At 44.9% G+C, this 18,490-nt stretch overlaps 1 protein-coding gene across 2 annotated transcripts in view; it reads right to left on the bottom strand.

The window, feature by feature from the left end:
- Positions 1-18,196, bottom strand: part of LOC134359652 (interferon gamma receptor 1-like) — a 91,061-nt gene extending 72,865 nt beyond the window's left edge. Inside the window, exons 1-2 of one of the 2 annotated variants that reach the window (XM_063073152.1) lie at positions 18,044-18,196; positions 821-1,061 (exon numbers count right to left, since the gene is read on the bottom strand). In XM_063073152.1, coding sequence (XP_062929222.1) covers positions 821-914 — 94 coding nt within the window. In that variant the 5' untranslated portion in view covers positions 915-1,061; positions 18,044-18,196. Of the gene's footprint in view, positions 1-820; positions 1,062-17,744; positions 17,770-18,043 lie in introns of those variants that run through there. The other variant, XM_063073157.1, reaches the window with a different exon arrangement.
- Positions 18,197-18,490: the final 294 nt, after the last annotated feature.

Consider the following 18,490-nt stretch of genomic DNA (forward strand, 5'->3'; position numbering starts at 1 on the left):
GCAGGGGGAGCCCAGAGGATGGGCAAGGAGTATAGTGAGAGGTTCAGAGGGAGAGAAAGGAGAGTGAGTGAAAATAATAATAATAATAATTAATAAACAAATAAATAAATAAATAACGGATGGGTTACGAAGGGGAGGTGGGGCATTACGGAAGTTAGAGAAGTCAATGTTCATGCGTTGTATTTTTATCTTATTGTGGGTTTTTTTGCGCTACATTGGATCTGAACTAACAATTACTCCGTTCTGTTTGACATTTGTATACCGGAAATTACATTGAGCAATCTTGGTTGATAGACTGATTGAAATATCTCGAATCTAACATTTCCGGCGGTAACTGTTAGCAACTGCAGTTCGTATTCAGTAACCTCATTTAGAGGGAATCCGCGGAAAGGCACCTGAAAAATCGGATCACCAAAAAATCCTCAAGATTTGTTTCTCTGCGACACGGGCACTTTACAGAAGTAAACTACTTTCGTTGTTTCTCTGTGCACTGCCGGTCTGCACAGAGCAGTCAATCCTGAGACCAAAGAATAGCGTTTATCAACCCAATCTGACGACTCACTAGAAACGTAACCAGTTACTAACCAAGAAGAATCACCGATTGTCCTGAAATTTAAAACCGATCTGTGATTTTTTGACCCACGTGGACAGGAGGCCGATTCATTCTCCTTTCAGAGAAAAAAAACTAGGGCGTTCATGTTCCAGAAGCAAATTAATCGGAATAGATTGTCAAATGCTCGTTAACTTGCACCGACGGAGACAGAAACCACGCCGAGGAGCCCCCATCCCGCCCGGGTTAGCTCTGTGGCGCGCTCCCTACCTGAGGAGTTCAGTCCGAGAGCAGGTACGGCTGCACCGTGGCGGGTCACACAACACAGGCACAGCGACAGTCCCAGGATTCCAGTCGCAAACATGCTGCCCAGCCGACTTCAGAGAACCATGTTCCTTCAAACAACGCTTCGCCAGAATACGAGAACGTCCAAGTTTTGCTTTCAGATGTGGTATGCCGGCTCACTGGCTCTTTTTGTTTTGTGCCCAGAGTGCGTGGGACTTCCCTCATCCTGATGAGAGAGAAATGAGATTTCAATCACATGTTGAGCGCTCAGTTGTCTTTACTGGCAAATCACACTCAAAAAAAAAGACATTCCCCTATTCTTAGACATGCTGCCCTTTGCTGTACAGAAATGGACTAGTTTCATATTGGGATAAAAGGACATCCAGATACCAGAAATGATGTAAACCCAGTGCCCAGACACTTGCTGCCAGTCAGCCTCTTTGTGGGGCAAATATCCCACTCACAACCCCGAGTAGGCACGTCCACTCTGGGGGTCTGGACGTGGCTGGCAAGAGCAGCGTTTAGACCATAAGTCCATAAGACATTGGAAAAGAATTAGGCCATTTGGCCCATCAAGTCTGTTCCGCCATTCCATCATGGCAGATTTATTATGCTTCTCAACCCCATTCTCCTGCCTTCTTCCCATAATCTTTGACACCCTGACTAATCAAGAACTTTTCAGCCGCCGCTATAAATCTACCCAATGACTTGGCCTCCACAGCCATCTGTGATAATGAATTCCACATATTCACCACCTGCTAGCTAAGGAAATTCCTCCTCATCCCTGTTCTAAATGGATGTCCTTCTATTCTGAGGCTGTGCCCTCTGGTCCTGGTCTCCCCACTTTAGGAAACATCCTTTCCATATCCACCATTTCTAGGCCTTTCATTTTCAATAGGTCTCAATGAGATCCCCCTCCCCTCATTCTTCTAAACTCCAGAGTACAGGCCCAGAGCCATCAAGCAGACCTCATACATTAACCCTTTCATCCTGGAATCATTCTCGTGAACCTCCTCTGGACCATGTCTAATACCAGAGGAGGGGCGCAAAAGGGTTCACAATGCTCCAAGTGCAGTCTGACCAACGCCTTATTTATTTCCTCAGCCCGTGAGAAGATGGTGAGCTGCTTGCCTGACCCTGTGTGATGAAGCAATTCTCATGGCACCCGTGATACCAAAGTCCCCTAACTATTGTTTTGTTGCAGACACTCCTGGTATAAGACACAGGCTCACTGCACAACAGTCGGAGCCTGAGGGAGCCACAGTTTTCATGGAACTGCAATGACAGATGGAATTGACTGGTGCTCCAGAAGATCGTCTCCTCAGCCCCCTACTCCACTACAACACAGCAGAGGCCCTTCAGACCACAATGTCGTGCCAATTTTTTAACCTATTCCAAAATCAATCTAACCCTTCTCTCCTATGTAGCACTCCCTGTGCACTTGTCACTGTGTGGCCAAATCCTTCGCTAACTCCATCTACGTATTTGCAGATGCAGCGGGCCATGTCTCAACTAATGCGGAGACAGAGTACAGGAAGGTGATAGTGACACAGTGTGATGACAACAACCTTTCCCTCCATGTCAGCAAAATAAGAAAACTGGTCATTGACTTCAGGAAGGGGAGAGGTGCCCGTGCTCCTGTCTACGTCAACGGTGTTGAGGTTCGTAGTGTCAGTCATCAAGTTTGTGCATGACATAACAGTGGTTGGCTTTATCAAGAGTGATGACGAGATGTTGTATAGAGAGAAAATGGAGCTGCTGGCGTACTGGTGTGAGAAGGACAACCTATGCCTGAATGTGGAGAAGACCAAGGAAATCTTTGTGGACTTCCGGAAGGTGCAGACAACCCATCCCCCTCTGCGAATACATGGCTCCTCCATAGAGAGAATTAAGTGCACCAAGTTCCTGGGAATTCACATCACGGATGACTTCACCTGGTCCTTTAATAACACCTCCCTGAACAAGAAGGCACAGCAGAGCATGAGCTTCCTAAGAAGTCTGAGGCCAGCAAGGCTCCCCCCAGCCCATCTTAACTGCATTATACAGGAGCACTGCTGCGGGTGTTCTGACAGCTTGCATCTTCATCTGGTATGGGAACGGTCGAATATCAGACTGAAGTCCCTACAAAGGACTTTGGGAACAGCTGAGAGGATCATAGGCGATCTCCCTACCATCCATCAGGGACATTTATCAGGAGCGCTACATACACAGGGCCCTTAGTATTATTAAGGATCCCCCCCATCCATCCAGCATCCTCTTTGACTTTCTACCATCAGGCAGGAAACTCCGATGCAAAAAAACAAGAACAGTCAGGGTGAGAAACAGTTTCTTTCTCCAGGCCATTAGGCTTCTGAACTCCTGGTCGGATCATTAATCTGTTCCACACCTTACAATATTTAATATTAATGCACTTCAGTTTGCTATTTATGTGTGATTCATCTATAGCTTTTATCCGTACCTTCATAAGTTATTCTGAGTTATGTTTATTACTGTGCTTTACAACCTGGTTCAAAGAAACGTTATCTTGTTTCTATATACATTATATGGTTATATACTCTTTGTAGTTAAATGACAATAAACTTCTCTTGACTTGACTTGATAGGGTTAAGAGCTTCAAGATCCTGGGTGTGAATATAACCAACAGCTCGTCCTAGTCCAATCACATTGATGTCACGGTCAAGAAAGCTCACCAACACTTCTACTTCCTCAGAAGGCTAAAGGAATTCGGCATGTCCCCATTGACTCTCACAATTCTTATCGATACACCATAGAAAGCACTTGTCTGGATGCGGTTTGTTACAGCAATTGCTCTGCACATGACTGCAAGAGACTGCAGAGAGTTGTGGACGCAGCTCAGCACAGCACAGAAACCAACGTTCCCACCATTGATTCTGTCTATACTTCTTGCTGTTTCAGTAAAGCAGCCAGCATAATCAGAACACCCCATCCACCCCAGTCATCCTCTCTTCTTCTCTCCCCGATCAGATAGAAGATGCAAAAGCCTGAAAGCACATACCATCAGGCTCATTGATAGCATCTACCCCACTGTTATCAGACAATTAGATGGATTTTTGGCCTCACAATCTACCTCGTTTTGATCTTGCATATTATTGTTTACCTGCATTGCACTTTTCAGTGGTTTTTACACTTGGTACTGTATTGTTATTTTTTTAAATTTTATTTTGCACTCCCCATTTTGTTAGGTACCGTTCAGAGATGCTTTTCTGCACACCACTGTCGTAATGTGTGGCTACTTGAGTAAATGTCACCTTTCCGTCAGCTTGAACCAGTCTGGCCATTCTCCTCTGATCTCTCTCATTAACAAAGCACTTTTGCCCACAGAACTGCTGCTCACTGGATGCTTTTTGTTTTTTTTTTGCATCATTCTTTGTTAACTTTAGTGACTGTTGTGCGTGAAAATACCAGGAGATCAGCAGTTTCAAGTTCATTCAAGTTTAATTGTCATTCAATCACAGATGAATAAGCCAAATGAAACAGTGTTCCTATGGGGCCAATGTGTAAAACGTATTAACAACAGCACACAACACATAGCACAATGGTTATGATAGCAGAAAGCATACAGTCACAAAAAATTACAATAGCCCAAATCCCTGATTGCATGGCCTGTAGAACGTTGGGGCATGGGATGTTGGCCTGGTCCAGCTTGTTCTTCTACTAAGTGAACACTGGACAGCAGCACTGATGGAAGGGACCAACCACCAACCCGGCTTAGACTCCCAACACACCCACAGAGGCCTCTCCAACACTGCCTCAGCATCTCCTCTCCTGGACGGCTGCAACAGGCAACCACGCGGCCTAGGCCTAGTCCTCCCCACAACTGAGGCAGCAGAGCTGCCCTGCTGTTGGTCTTGCCAACGAATGGGACTTGCAGTATTCCAAGTGACCAATGTCCAGCAGGGTCTTGCGACCACAAGAAAACCATCCAAGACAATCACTCACACTGCACACCGACTCGACACAACAAGGGTATGCAACAAGTCAAGGTGACGACAAAACAGTACACAATAAATCCAGCTCATGGCTGTCAAGCAGCTCACTGATGGAGTAGACCTGCATGTCTTCTGACCATTAGAAAGGCAAAAAGGATGAGCAATTACACCTTTAGTTAGACCCAGAGTGGCTGCTGCACCCGAGCCTGCTGCCATCTTACCAGAAAGATAAGATACTCAAACCACCCAGTCTAGCACCAACAATCATTCCACTGTCAAGGTCACTTAAACCACATGTCTTCCCCATTCTGCTGTTTGGTCTGAACAAAAACATACCTTTTGATCATGTCTGCGTGCTTTTATGCATTAAGTTGCTGTCACCTGATTGCTTGATTAAATACTGTATTTGCATTAAACTACTTTTAATAAAGCTGTTTACAATGTAAATACATGCTGCTATTTATGCACATTTTATTCCATATATGTTCTTTAACCTCTAACTTTATGTTTTATCAAATTATTTATTTGTTATAATTGTTGAATGTTGTCGTTTTTGTTGCACGTGACACCCTGTCCTACACTCCACAGCAAATTCCTGTAACTGCAAACGCGCATGGTGAATAAAGTTGCTCTTTGATCCTTGAATATTGTGAAAGGTGAAAACAAGATGGGAACATGGGCACCACGGTGGAGTAGCAGTTGGCATGACTCTATTACGGCTCAGGCCAGCGGAATTCGGAGTTCAATTAAGGAGTCTGTATGTCCTCCTCGTAGAATGTGTGTGTTTTCCAAGGGTGCTCCAGTTTCCTGTCACAGTCCAGAGGTGTACTGATAGGTTAATTGGTCATTGTAAATTGTCCCATGATTAGGCCAGGGTTAAATTGGGGGTCGCTGGGCAGTACGGCTCATAAGGCCGGAAGGGCCTGTTCTGTGTTGTATCTCAATAAATAAATACCATGAACAATCTGTCTCAAAGTATGCACCTAAACATAGGCCAAGTTTAGTACACTGCGTGCAATCCTGTAGCAAATACCTGTCCAGTGATGGGTTTCTAAAAAGTAACAACAGGCTCAGTAAGGAGATGGGAGAGTGATGATCTGTATGCTTATGTAATTCTGTAAAAGAGCAACAGACTCAGTAAGGAAATGGGAGAGCGACGCTCTGTATAGTTGTGTATTTTTGTAAAGGAACAACAGGTTCAGTAAGGAGATGCTTTGTGTACTTGGATTGTTTTACTTTCTTAAGGCTAATTTGCTTCCTGGTTGGGCCATTACTTTAACGTTGAACCTGCAATGTACCAGTGGTTTTAAGAGAATGTTTTCAGGATGGCTTGAGGTTTGACAGAAAGTGTAAGAATATCTCCTCAAGGTTTCTTTGGTTTCGCACCTCTGCAGTTTAACCATGAAGCCTGGGTGTGAGAAAGTGACATACAGACTCCTGTAACAGTTGCATCACCTTTGAACTCAATGCCGTTGCTTTTGTTTTTAGACTGTCTAATCATCAGATGACACCGGGGAGCACAAAAAAAAAGTATGGTCAGAGAGCCTGAGAATTATCTGCTGCCAGTATCTTTGAGATCTAGATTCAGAAAAACAAAAGGCAAACAATGTTAAACAAGGTGGAGATGACGTGGCATTCATACAGCCTGCAAATGCAACAGTACATTTTCCGCTCTGACAAAAACCCTACTGTAAAATTACTCTGCAGAGTTGGTCTGTCACTGTCACCATGGCTCCATCACCTCAGGCAGCTCCTAAACCTGTTGAGATTTCTACGTCTGTGTGATTTTGCCAATGTTGTACTTTAGAATTACAGCTTTCTTGAGAAGTACAGATTGGATTGATCCATTCATCTTCTGATTTGATACATTTTTCTGCATATTATGCAATACTTTATCAAACTTTATACTCCTGTTAAGCAAATATATTTATTAATTTTTTTCAAATCTTGGGTTACAAGTGGGCATTGCTCTTTCCCAATGCCCTTGAGGAGATGGGGTAAACCCTATTAGACCATAAAACCGTAAGATATGGGAGTAGATTTGCCCATTTGGCCCATCAAGACTGTGCCATTTCACATGGCTAATCCAATTTTCCTCTCAGCCGTAATCTCATGCCTTCTCCCTGTATCCCTTCATGCCCTAACCAATCAAGAATCTACCAATCTGTCTTAAAAATACATAAAGACTTGGCCCCCACAGCTGCCTGTGGCAATGAATTCCATAGATTTACCATTCTCTGGCTAAAGGACGTGCCTCCATTCTGAAGCTGTGTCCTCTGGTTTTAGACACTCCCACCATAGAAAATATCCTCTCCACATCCACTCTATCAAGGCCTTTCATCATTTGATAGGTTTCAATGAGGTTCCCCCCTCATTCTTCTGAATTCCGGTGAATACAGGCCCAGAGCCGTCAAACGCTCTTCATATGACAAGCCGTTTAATCCTGGAATCATTTCCATTAAACTCCTTTGAACCCTCTCCAGTTTCAGCACATCCTTTCTAAGATAGGAGTCCCAAAACTGCTCACAATTCTCCAAGTGGGGCCTCACCAGTGCTTTATAAAGTCTCAACGTTACATCCTTGCTTTTATATACTAGTCCTCTTGAAATGATTGCTAACATTGCGATTACCTTCCTCACCACAGACTCAACCTGCATACTAACAGTTAGGGAATCCTGCACAAACACTCCCAAATCCCTCTGTGCCTCGGTTTTTATGTATTTTCTCTCCATTTAGAAAACAGTCCACCCTTTTGTTTCTTCTATGAAAGTGCATGACCACACACTTCCTAACACAGTATTCCATCTGCCACTTCTTTGCTCATTCTCCTACTCTGTCTAAGTCCTTCTGCAACCTCTCTGCTTCCTCAAAACTACCTGCCCCTCCTCCTATCTTCATATCATCTGCAATCTTTGCAACAAAGCCATCAATTCCATCATCCTAATCATTGACATATAACATAAAAAAGAATCGGTCCCAACACAGACCCCAGTGGAGTACCATTAGCCACCGGCAGCCAACCAGAGGAGGCTCCCTTTATTCTCATCTTTGCCTCCTGCCATCCATGCTAGAATCTTTCCTGTAATACCATGGGCTCGTAGCTGGTTAAGCAGCCTCACGTGTACACCTTGTCAAAGGTCTTCTGAAAATCCAAGTACACAACATCAACCGATTCTCCTTTGTCTATCCTGCATGTCATGTCTTCAAGGAATTCAAACAGATTTGTCAGGCAAGATTTTCCCTTGAGGAAACCATGCTGACTACACCTATTTTATCAAGTACATCAAAACCTCATCCTTAACAATTGATTCCAACATCTTCCCAACCACTGAGGTCAGACTAACTGGCTGATAATTTCTTTTCAAGGCAGTGAAACGATGACACAGGGACAAGATCCAGCCCCAACTCTCCAACAACAACACATACAGATAATGGCAAGGTCTACACACCTTTGCAGACTTCAAAGCTAAACACAGTGGTGCTGCCAACATCGCTGCCTCTCTTCCAGATGAGCTAAATCTTTTTTACGCTCGGTCTGATGTCGCCAACACTGAGCCCTCGATGCCACCTGCACCTTGGTCATCTCTGAGGCTGAAGTACGCGGTGTTTCCGACGAGTGGACAGCCGCAAGGCAGTGGGACTGGACGGCAACTCAGGGAGAGTATTCAGAGTGTGCAATGCACAACTGGCTGGTGTATTTACAGATATTTTTAATCTCTCCCTCTCCCAGTGTAGAATGCACTGATCGACAGATGATGCGATAGCCACAGCTCCACACAACGTCCTTACGCAACTGGAGAGGAGGGATGCTTATGTGAGAATGTTGTTCTTGGACTACAGCTCAGCATTCAACACCATCACTTCCTCCAGACTTGACAAGAAGCTCAGAGACCTTGGCCTTCACCCTGCCTTGTGAATCCTGGACCTCCTGTTAGATCACTGGCAGGTGTTAAGAGTGGGCTCCCTCACCTCCTCCCCTCTGACCCACAACACAGGAGCCCCCAAGGCTGTGTCCTAAGCCCCCTCCCTTACTCTCTGTACACTGATGACTGTGTCACCACACAGAGCTCCAATCTGCTAATTAAATTGACCTGCTACACTGATTGGCCTAATCTCAAATAATAACGAGGCAGCCTACAGAGAAGAAGTCATCACTTAACACAGTGGTTTCAAGAAAACAACCTCTCCCTCAATGTCGCAAAAACAAAGGAGCTGGTTGTGGACTACAGGAGAAATGGAGATGGGCTAACCCCTATTGACATCAATGGATCTGGGGTTGAGAGGATGAACAGCTTTAAGTTCCTTGATATACCCATCATCGAGGACCTCACTTGGTCTGAACATACCGGCTGTGTGGTGCAAAAAGCACAACAGTGCCTCTTTCACCTCAGACAGTTGAAGAAGTTTGGTATGAGTCCCCAAATCCTAAGGACTTTCCACAGGGGCACAATTGAGAGCATCCTGACTGGCTGCATCACTGCCTGGTATGGGAACAGTACTTCCCTCAATTGCAGGACTCTGCAGAGAGTGGTGTGGACAGCTCAGTGTATCTGTAAATGTGAACTTCCCACTATTCAGGACATTTACAGTGACAGGTGCGTAAAAAGGGCCCGAAGGATCATTGGGGACCTGAATCACCCCAACCACAAACTGTTCCAGCTGCTACCATCCGGGAAACGGTACCGCAACATAAAAGCCAGGACCAACAGGCTCCGGGACAGCTTCTTCCACCAGGCCATCAGACCATTTAATTTACACTGACACAATTGTATTTTTAAGCTATATTGACTGTTCTGTTGTACATCATATTATACATTCTATTTATTACAAATTACTATAGTTTGCATATTGGACATTCAGACAGAAATGTAACGTAAAGATTTTTACTCAAATATGTGAAGGATGTAAGAAACAATGTCAATTCGATTCAATTCAATTCTCTCCCTTCTTGAACAGTGGAGTGATATTTGCAATTTTGCAGCCTTGCAGAACCAATCCAGAATCTAGTGATTCTTGAAAGATCATTACTAATGCCTTCACAATCTCTTCAGCTACCTCTTTCAGAACCCTGAGGTGTAGACCATCTGGTCCTGGTGACTTATCTACCTTCAGATGTTTCAGTTTCCTGAGATCGAGGGACGACTGTGCAAGCGCATGAACGTCAGCGAGTTAGACCAGCACGAAGAATTTAAAAGGAGACAGATTTTTCTTCTGCAGTTTGATGGAGGGACGACTGTGCAAGCGCATGAACGTCAGCTAGTTAGACCAGCACGAAGAATTTAAAAGGAGACAGATTTTTCTTCTGCAGTTTGATGGAGGGACGATTGTGCAAGCATGTGGACGTCAGCGAGTTAGACCGGCGCGAAGTTTAAAAGGAGACAGTTTTACAGAGTGGGTGTAGCGTAGAGGGAGCCAGAGTAGGAGGGCTTTGGTTCAACGGGACTTCGGCGATAACGGGTCAAGGCGAGGTAGGTTACCTGTGAAGAATAGAAGCAGGAAGTACGTCTGTGAGGATGGTGTTCTGTACTGGGTGTCAGATGTGGGAAGTCCGGGAGACTCCCAGCCTCTCGGACTGCCACATCTCCGCCAGGTGCGTCGAGTTGCAGCTCCTTAGGGACCACATTAGGGAACTGGAGCTGCAGCTCGATGACCTTCATCTGGTCAGGGAGAGTGAGGAGGTGAACGACAGGAGCGATAGGCAAGTAGTCACACCGGGGCCTCGAGAGACAGATAAATGGGTAACAGTCAGGAGAGGGAAGGGCAAGAGGCAGATACTAGAGAGTACCCCTGTGGCTGTCTGCCTTAACAATAAGTACTCCTGTTTGAGTACTGCTGGGGGGGGGGGGGGCGGGAGCGGCCTACCTGGAGAAAGCAACAGTACTTCCCCAAAGTCTGACTCTGTGGCTCAGAAGGGTGAGGAAAGGAAGAAGGCAGCCGTAATAGGGGACTCTATAATTAGAGGGTCAGAAAGATGATTCTGTGGATGCAGGAAAGAAACGTGGATGGTAGTTTGCCTCCCAGGTGCCAGGGTCTGGGATGTTTCTGGTCATGTCCATGATATCCTGAAGTGAGAAAGTGAACAGCTAGAGGTTGTGGTAGATATGGTACCAACGACGTAGGTAGGAAAAGAGAGGAGGTCTTGAAAACAGACTACAGGGAGCTAGGAAGGAAGTTGAGATTACAATGGACGTTTACAAAATGGAAAAGATAACAGCATCTGTTAATCATAAGTTGGAACAATTTTATTCATACTGGAAAAAATGGTTTAACTACATAACACCTCATAGGCCTGATTTTATTCTCACAAGTCAATGAATATGTTGTAAAAAAAAAGATTACTCCCTACTCTGTATGTAGTTTTCTTCTTTCGATTGTTCTTTCTTTCCTCTCCTTTCTATGTGTATACCTCAGATAAATATTATATGGAGATTTGTGACAAATATGATATATATGTACAGTATGTGAAATATATCTTATGGAAATGTTTGATGATGAAATTCAATAAAAAATAAATTACAAAAAAAAGGAGGGAAGTTGAGAAGCAGGACCTCTAAGGTAGTAATCTCCGGATTACTGCCTGTGCCACGTGACGGTGAGTATAGGAATAGAATGAGGTGGAGGATAAATGCGTGGCTGAGGGATTGGAGTAGGAGACAGCGATTCAGATTTCTGGATCATTGGGACCTATACTGGGGCAGGTGTGACCTGTACAAAAAGGATGGGTTGCACTTGAATCCAAAGGGGACCACTATCCTTGTGGGAAGGTTTGCTAAGGCTATTGGGGAGAGTTTAAACTAGAATTGCTGGGGGGTGGGAACTGAACTGAAGAGATGGAGGAAGGGGCTGTTGGCTCACAAATAGAGAAAGCTTGGAGGCAGTGCGAGAGGGAGGATAGGCAGGTGATAGAGAAGGGATACGCTCAGACCGATGGCTTGAGATGTGTCTATTTTAATGCAAGAAGCATCATGAATAAAGCGGATGAGCTTAGAGTGTGGATCAGTACTTGGATCTATGATGTTGTGGCCATTACAGGGACTTGGATGGTTCAGGGGCAGGAATGGTTACTTAGACTTCCAGGCAATAGATGTTTCAGAAAGGACAGGGAAGGGGGCAAAAGAGGTGGGGACATGGCACAGTTGATCAGAAACAGGAAGGGGTCAAAAACTCTACTGGGTGTTTTATATAGACCACCCAATAGTAACGAACGTGGAGGAGCAGATAGGGAGATAGTTTCTGAAAAGGTGTAATAATAACAGGGTTGTCATGGTGTGAGATTTCAATTTCCCAAATATTGATTGGCATGTCCCTACAGTGGGGGGTTTAGATAGAGTGCGGTTTGTTAGGTGTGTTCAGGAAGGTTTCTTGACACAATATGTAGATAAGCCGACAAGAGGAAAGGCTATACTTGATTTGGTATTGGGAAATGAACCTGGTCAGGTGTCAGGTCTCTCAGTGGGAGAGCATTTTGGAGATAGTGATCACAATTCTATCTCCTTTACCATAGCATTGGAGAGGGATAGGAACAGACAAGACAGGGAAATGTATGGCAGAAATGTGGCAAATGTTCAGGGGATATTTGTGTAGCGTTCTGCATAGGTATGTTCCAATGAAACAGGAAAAGGATGGTAGGCTACAGGAACCATGGCATACAAAGGCTGTTGTAAATCTAGTCAAGAAGGAAAGAAGAGCTTATGAAAGGTTCAAAAAACTAGGTAATGATAGAGATCTAGAAGATTATAAGGCTAGCAGGAAGGAACATTAGAATGAAATAAGGAGAGCCAGAATGGGCTATGAGAAGGCCTTGGCGGACAGGATTAAGGAAAACCTCAAGGTATTCTACAAGTATGTGAAGAGCAGGAGGATAAGATGTGAGCGAATAGGACCAATCAACTGTGACAGTGGAAAAGTGTGTATGGAACCGGAGGAGATAGCAGAGATACTTAACGAATACTTTGTTTCAGTATTCACAGCAGAAATGGATCTTGGCAATCATTGGGATGACTTACAGCGGATTGAAATTCTTGAGCATAGAGACATTAAGAAAGAGGATGTGCTGGAGTTTTTGGAAAGCATCAAGTTGGATAGGTCTCCGGGACTGGATGAGATGTACCCCAGGCTACTGTGGGAGGCGAGGGAGGAGATTGCTGAGCCTCTGGCAATGATCTTTGCATCATGAATGGGGATGGAAGAGATTCCAAAGGACTGGAGTGTTGCAGATGTTGTTCCTTTATTCAAGAAAGGGAGTAGAGATAGCCCAGGAAATTATAGACCAGTGAGTCTTACCTCAGTGGTTGGTAAGTTGATGGAAAAGATCCTGAGAGGTAGGATTTATGAACATTTGGAGAGGCATAATATGATTAGGAATGGTCAGTATGGCTTTGTCAAAGGCAGGTCGTGTCTTACGAGCCTGATTGAATTTTTTGAGGATGTGACTAAACACATTGACAAAGGCAGAGCAGTAGATGTAGTGTATATGGATTTCAGCAAGGCATTTGATAAGGTACCCCATGCCAGGCTTATGAGAAAGTCTGGAGGAATGGGATCCAAGGGGACATTGCTTTGTGGATCCAGAATTGGCTTGCTCACAGAAGGCAAAGAGTGACTGTAGATGGGTCATATTCTGCATGGAGGTCGGTCACCAGTGGTGTGTCTCAGGGATCTGTTCTGGAACCCCTTCTCTTCATCATTTTTATAAATGACCTGGATGAGTAAGTGGAAGGATGGGTTAGTAAATTTGCTGATGACACAAAGGTGTTGTGGATAGTGTGGAGGGCTGAAGAGTTTCCAGTGGGATATCGATAGGATGCAAAACTGGGCTGAGAAGTGGCAGATGAAGCTCAACCCAGATAAGTGTGAGGTGGTTCATTTTGTTAGGTCAAATATGATGGCAGAATATAATATTAATGTTAAGACTCTTGGCAGTGTGGAGGATCAGAGGGATCTTGTGGTCCGAGTCCATAGGACACTCAAAGCTGCTGCACAGGTTGACTCTGTGGTTAATAAGGCATATGGTGCATTCGGCTTCATCAACTGTGGGAGTGAGTTTAAGTGTCGAGAGGTAATGTTACAGTTACCTAGGACCCTGGTCAGACCCCACTTGGAGTACTGTGCTCAGTTCTGGTGACCTCACTACAGGAAAGATGTGGAAACCATAGAAAGGGTGCAGAGGAGATTTACAAGGATGTTGCCTGGATTGGGGAGCATGCCTTATGAGAATAGGTTGAGTGAACTCGGCCTTTTCTCCTTGGAGCGACGGAGGATGAGGGGTGACCTGATAGAGGTGTATAAGATGATGCGAGGTATTGATCGTGTGGATAGTCAGAGGCTTTTTCCCAGGGCTGATATGGTTAACATGAGAGGGCACAGTTTTAAGGTGCTTGGAAATAGGTACAGAGGAGATGTCAGGAATAAGTTTTTTACAAAGAACGGTGAGTGCGTGGAATGGGCTTCCAGCAATGGTGATAGAGGCAGATACAATAGAGTCTTTTAAGAGACTTTTGGATAGGTACATGGTGCTTAGAAAAATAGAGGGCTATGGGTAACTCTAGGTAATTTCTAAAGTAAGTACATGTTCGGCACAGCATTGTGGGCCAAAGGACCTGTATTGTGCTGTAGGTTTTCTATGTTTCTATGTTTCTAACCTTCTCCCTGGTAATGGTAACTTCACACACTTCATGACCCCTGACATGCTGGAGCTTCCACCATACTGCTAGTGTCTTCCACAGTGAAGACTGATGTAAAATATTTATTCAGTTCATCTGCCATTTCCTTGTCCCCGTTACTACATGTCCAGTATCATTTTCCAGCAGTCTGATATCCACTCTCGCCTCCCTTTTACACTTTATGTATCTAAAGAAACTTTTGGTATCCCCTTTAATATTATTGACTAGCTTACTTTCATATTCTATCTTTACCTTCTTGACGAGTTTTTTAGTTGCCTTCTGCTGGTTTTTAAAAGTTTCCAATCCTCTAACTTGCAACTAATTTTTGCTCTATTATATGCCCTCTCTTTGGCTATATTTTGGCTTTGTCTTCCCTTGTTAGCCATGGTTATGTCACCATGCTTTTAGAATGCTTTTTCCTCTCTGGGATGTATATATCCTGTGCCTTCTGAATTGCTTCCAGAAATTCCAGCCATTGCTGCTCTGCCAGAGAAACTCAACTCAGAGGCTCTGCTGTGAAACTCTGTCTTCAAAATCTTGATCAGTCCTGCTGAAGAGTCTTGGCCCAAAACATCAACTGTTTACTCTTTTCCATAGAAGCTGCCTGGTCTGCTGAGTTCCTCCAGCATTTTGTGTGTGTTGCTTGGATTTCAGCAGCTGCTGATTTTCTTTTGTTTGTATAAGTAACCATCTTTCCACATCCACTCTGTTTAGGGCTTTCAATATTCAATAGGTTTCATTCTTCTAAGCTCCAGCAAGCACAGGCCTGGAGCCATGAATACGCCTTGTACATTTACCCTTTTATTCCTGGAATCATTCTAGTGAGTCTCTCCTGGACCCTCTTCAATGCCAACATATCTTTTCATAGATAAGCACATCTTTCCATAGATAAAGGCCCAGAACTGCTCAGAGTACTCAAAAAGCAGTCTGACCAATGCCTTATAAAGCCTCAGCATCCTTGCTCTTATATTCTAGTCCTCTCGAAATGAATGTTAACGTTGCATCTGCCTTCCTTACCATCAACTCAAACTGCAAGTTAGTCTTTAGAACATCCTGCACGAGGTCTCCCAAGTCCCTTTGCACCTTTGATTTTTTAAAAAATGTTCTCCCTATTTAGAAAATAGTCTACACCTTTATTCCTTCTGCCAAAGTGTATGACCATGCATTCCTTTGTATTCCATCTGCCGTTTCTCTGCCCATTCTCCTAATCTGTCCAAGTTCTTCTCTAGACTCCCTGCTTCTTCAATACCGCCTGCCTCTCCACTTTGTATTGTCTGGAAACTTGGCTACAAAGCATCAGTTCCGTCATCCAAATTGTTGACATATAACGTGAAAAGAAACGGTACCAATACCGATCCCTGCAGTGCACCACTTGTCAACCAGAATAGACTTTTATACCACAAATTAAGGTTGCAGTGAGAAGGCATAAAAATGGGGTTGAGAGGGATGTAGTGATGGAAGTATTTCCATATTTTCTTTAATTATTAAGGTATTATTTTTGTTCGCAGATTGTGTGTTTAGACTTGGTACCAATCCGCTGGGACCTTCTCCAAAGCTGTGCAGGCTCCGGCGTTTTGCCACTTGGTGCAGGGCCCTGAGTTTGGGGTAAGTGGTCCGGAGTCACAAATCAACCAACAGGGAACGTACAGTGCTGACCAAGTCGCAAGTGAAGTACGCTGCCTGGCACAGCGATTAAATGAGCTGCCCAAATCAAGAGGCTGAATTGCTCTTGCTGTGACTCCTGGCACAAGCTCTTAGAAATGCTGCCAACAATCGTGAGCCCATGTTCAATCATTCAGTGCACCAAGAACCCTCACCAGGCTACACCATACCAGTCCACTTGGTGTCACTGTGATATTGCCTATCTAAACTGAAAGGAAAGAAAATGGGCGGCTATGTAAGAGCGAAGCATTAGGTTAATCTTCCAGCAGGTTAAACGTCAGGACAACATTGTGGGCTCAAGGGCCTGTTCTGTGCTGTAGTGTTCACAGACAGAGTACCAATGCTTTAAAATAGAAGATACAAGTATCCTCGGTTACAAGCATCGGATACAATAGACAACAGACAATCCAAACAGATTTTTCTAATTGTATTTTCTTATGCTGTCTCACCAATTGTGGGTAAAGAGCGGCAAATTGTAAAGCCACCTGTGGCAACCGCACTGAACAAACACAACTTTACCACCCCCACCCCCCCTCGCCGCTTTCTACAGGGATCGCTCCCTCCGCGATTCCCTTTTCCATTTTGTCTCTCCCCACAGATCTCCTTCCTGGCAATTAACCCTGCAAGTGGTCAAAGCGCTGCACCTACCCGTCCTCCTCCTCCCTCCCTTCCACTCATGGTCCTTCCTGGCGAGGCAACTCTTCACCTGTGAGTCTGTTGGGTTTGTCTGTCGTCTATTGTCTAATTGTATCCAGTACTCCCGATGAGGCCCCCTCAACAGTGGTGAGGCCCAACGTAGATTGGGGGACAGCTCCATCAAGCACTTCTGCTCCATCGCAAAAAGCAGAATTCCCAAGTGGCCAACCATTTTAATTCCCGTCCCCATTCCCATTCTGACATGTTGGTCCGTGGCCTCCTCTTCTGGCACAATGAGGCCACCTCCTTGTTGGAGGAGCAACACCTCAAGTTCCTCAAAGTCTAAACTGGGTTAGACTTCCAGTTTAAGAAGACCCTGGTGATGCCCAACGGCTACTTATCAGCAGCAAAATACAAAACTAAGAAAATGACTAAACACCTTGTTAACAACCACCGCTAACAATGGAGAGGCATTTAGAGGCGAGGCTGGGTGAGCGGAGGCGGGAGGCGGTGAAGACGAGGTATGGCAGTGAGAGTGAGGTGGGTCCCGATGCCTGACCGATTTGAGCGCCCAGCTGAATTGGAAACTTCAGGTACGGGTTGAATTGTGGCAGCAGGGTCCAGGGCCTGAGAGCGAAGAGAGACCGATGTTTGGATGATTTAAGCGCCAGGCCAGATTGAAAAGGTCAGGGGTCGGGACCAGGGGTGAGGGACAGGCCAGTTCTACCTGGATCTGCTCACTCCTCCACAATGTTTACTCGGCTCTGCGCTGAACTGGGGCTGTGGTCTGCTCCTGTTGCATGTCTTTGTGTCTTTCATAAAACTCCAGTTCTGAATGCTATCTGCTTACTTTTACTGTTTCCACAATTTTGTTTTCTGTCTGCACATTGGGTGTTTGACGGCCTTTTTTAATGGGTTCTCTTGGGGTTTCTTCATTTTGTGGCTGCCTGTAAGGAGATGAATCCCAAAGTTTTAAACATACTTTGATAATAAGTGTACCTTGAACTTGGGACTTAGATTGCCTCCAACCTGATGGCATGAACATCGATTTCTCCAACTTCTGGTGATTTTTCTCCTCCTCCTCCTTCCCTCTTGTTCAATTCCCCACTCTAGTCTCTTAAACTCTTCTCCTCACCTGTGTATCACCTTCCCCTGGTGCCACTCTTTTCCTTTCTCCGATGGCCCACTCCCCTCTCCAATCAGATTCCTTCTTCTCCAGGGCCTTACCCTTCCCACCTATCACCTCCCAGCTTCTTACTTCATCTCACCTCCCACACCCACCTGGATTCAACTCTCACCTTCCTGGTTGACCGCCTTCCTCTCCCCTCAATCTGACTCAGACTTCTTCCCCCTTTCTTTCCGGTCCTGATGAGGAGTCTTGGGCCTGAGACATCGACTATTTATTCCCCTCCATAGACTCCGTTTGTCCTGCTCAGTTCTTCTGGCATTGGTGTGTGTTGCTCTGGTTTCTTATCTCCATGTTCCTGTGCTGAGCTGATTTCTAAATCGTAACTAGATGCTAACAAATAAAGTTCCTCACAAATGACTCACTCCTCAAAATAAAAACAGCCTCGGAGCAAGGGTTGAGTAAATATTCCTGGTTCCAAAAAATGCTGGGAGTATATGGACAGGGATTTTTGACAATCCCAGGACGGGGTGGGGTGGGGATTTCTGACAATTCTAGGAGTGTGTGTGTGTGTGTGTGTGTGTGTGTGTGTGTGTGTGGTGGGGGGGTGGATGTTGAC

Source organism: Mobula hypostoma, chromosome 2 (assembly GCF_963921235.1).
Source record: "Mobula hypostoma chromosome 2, sMobHyp1.1, whole genome shotgun sequence".
In the NCBI taxonomy this organism is placed as follows: Eukaryota; Metazoa; Chordata; class Chondrichthyes; order Myliobatiformes; family Myliobatidae; genus Mobula; species Mobula hypostoma.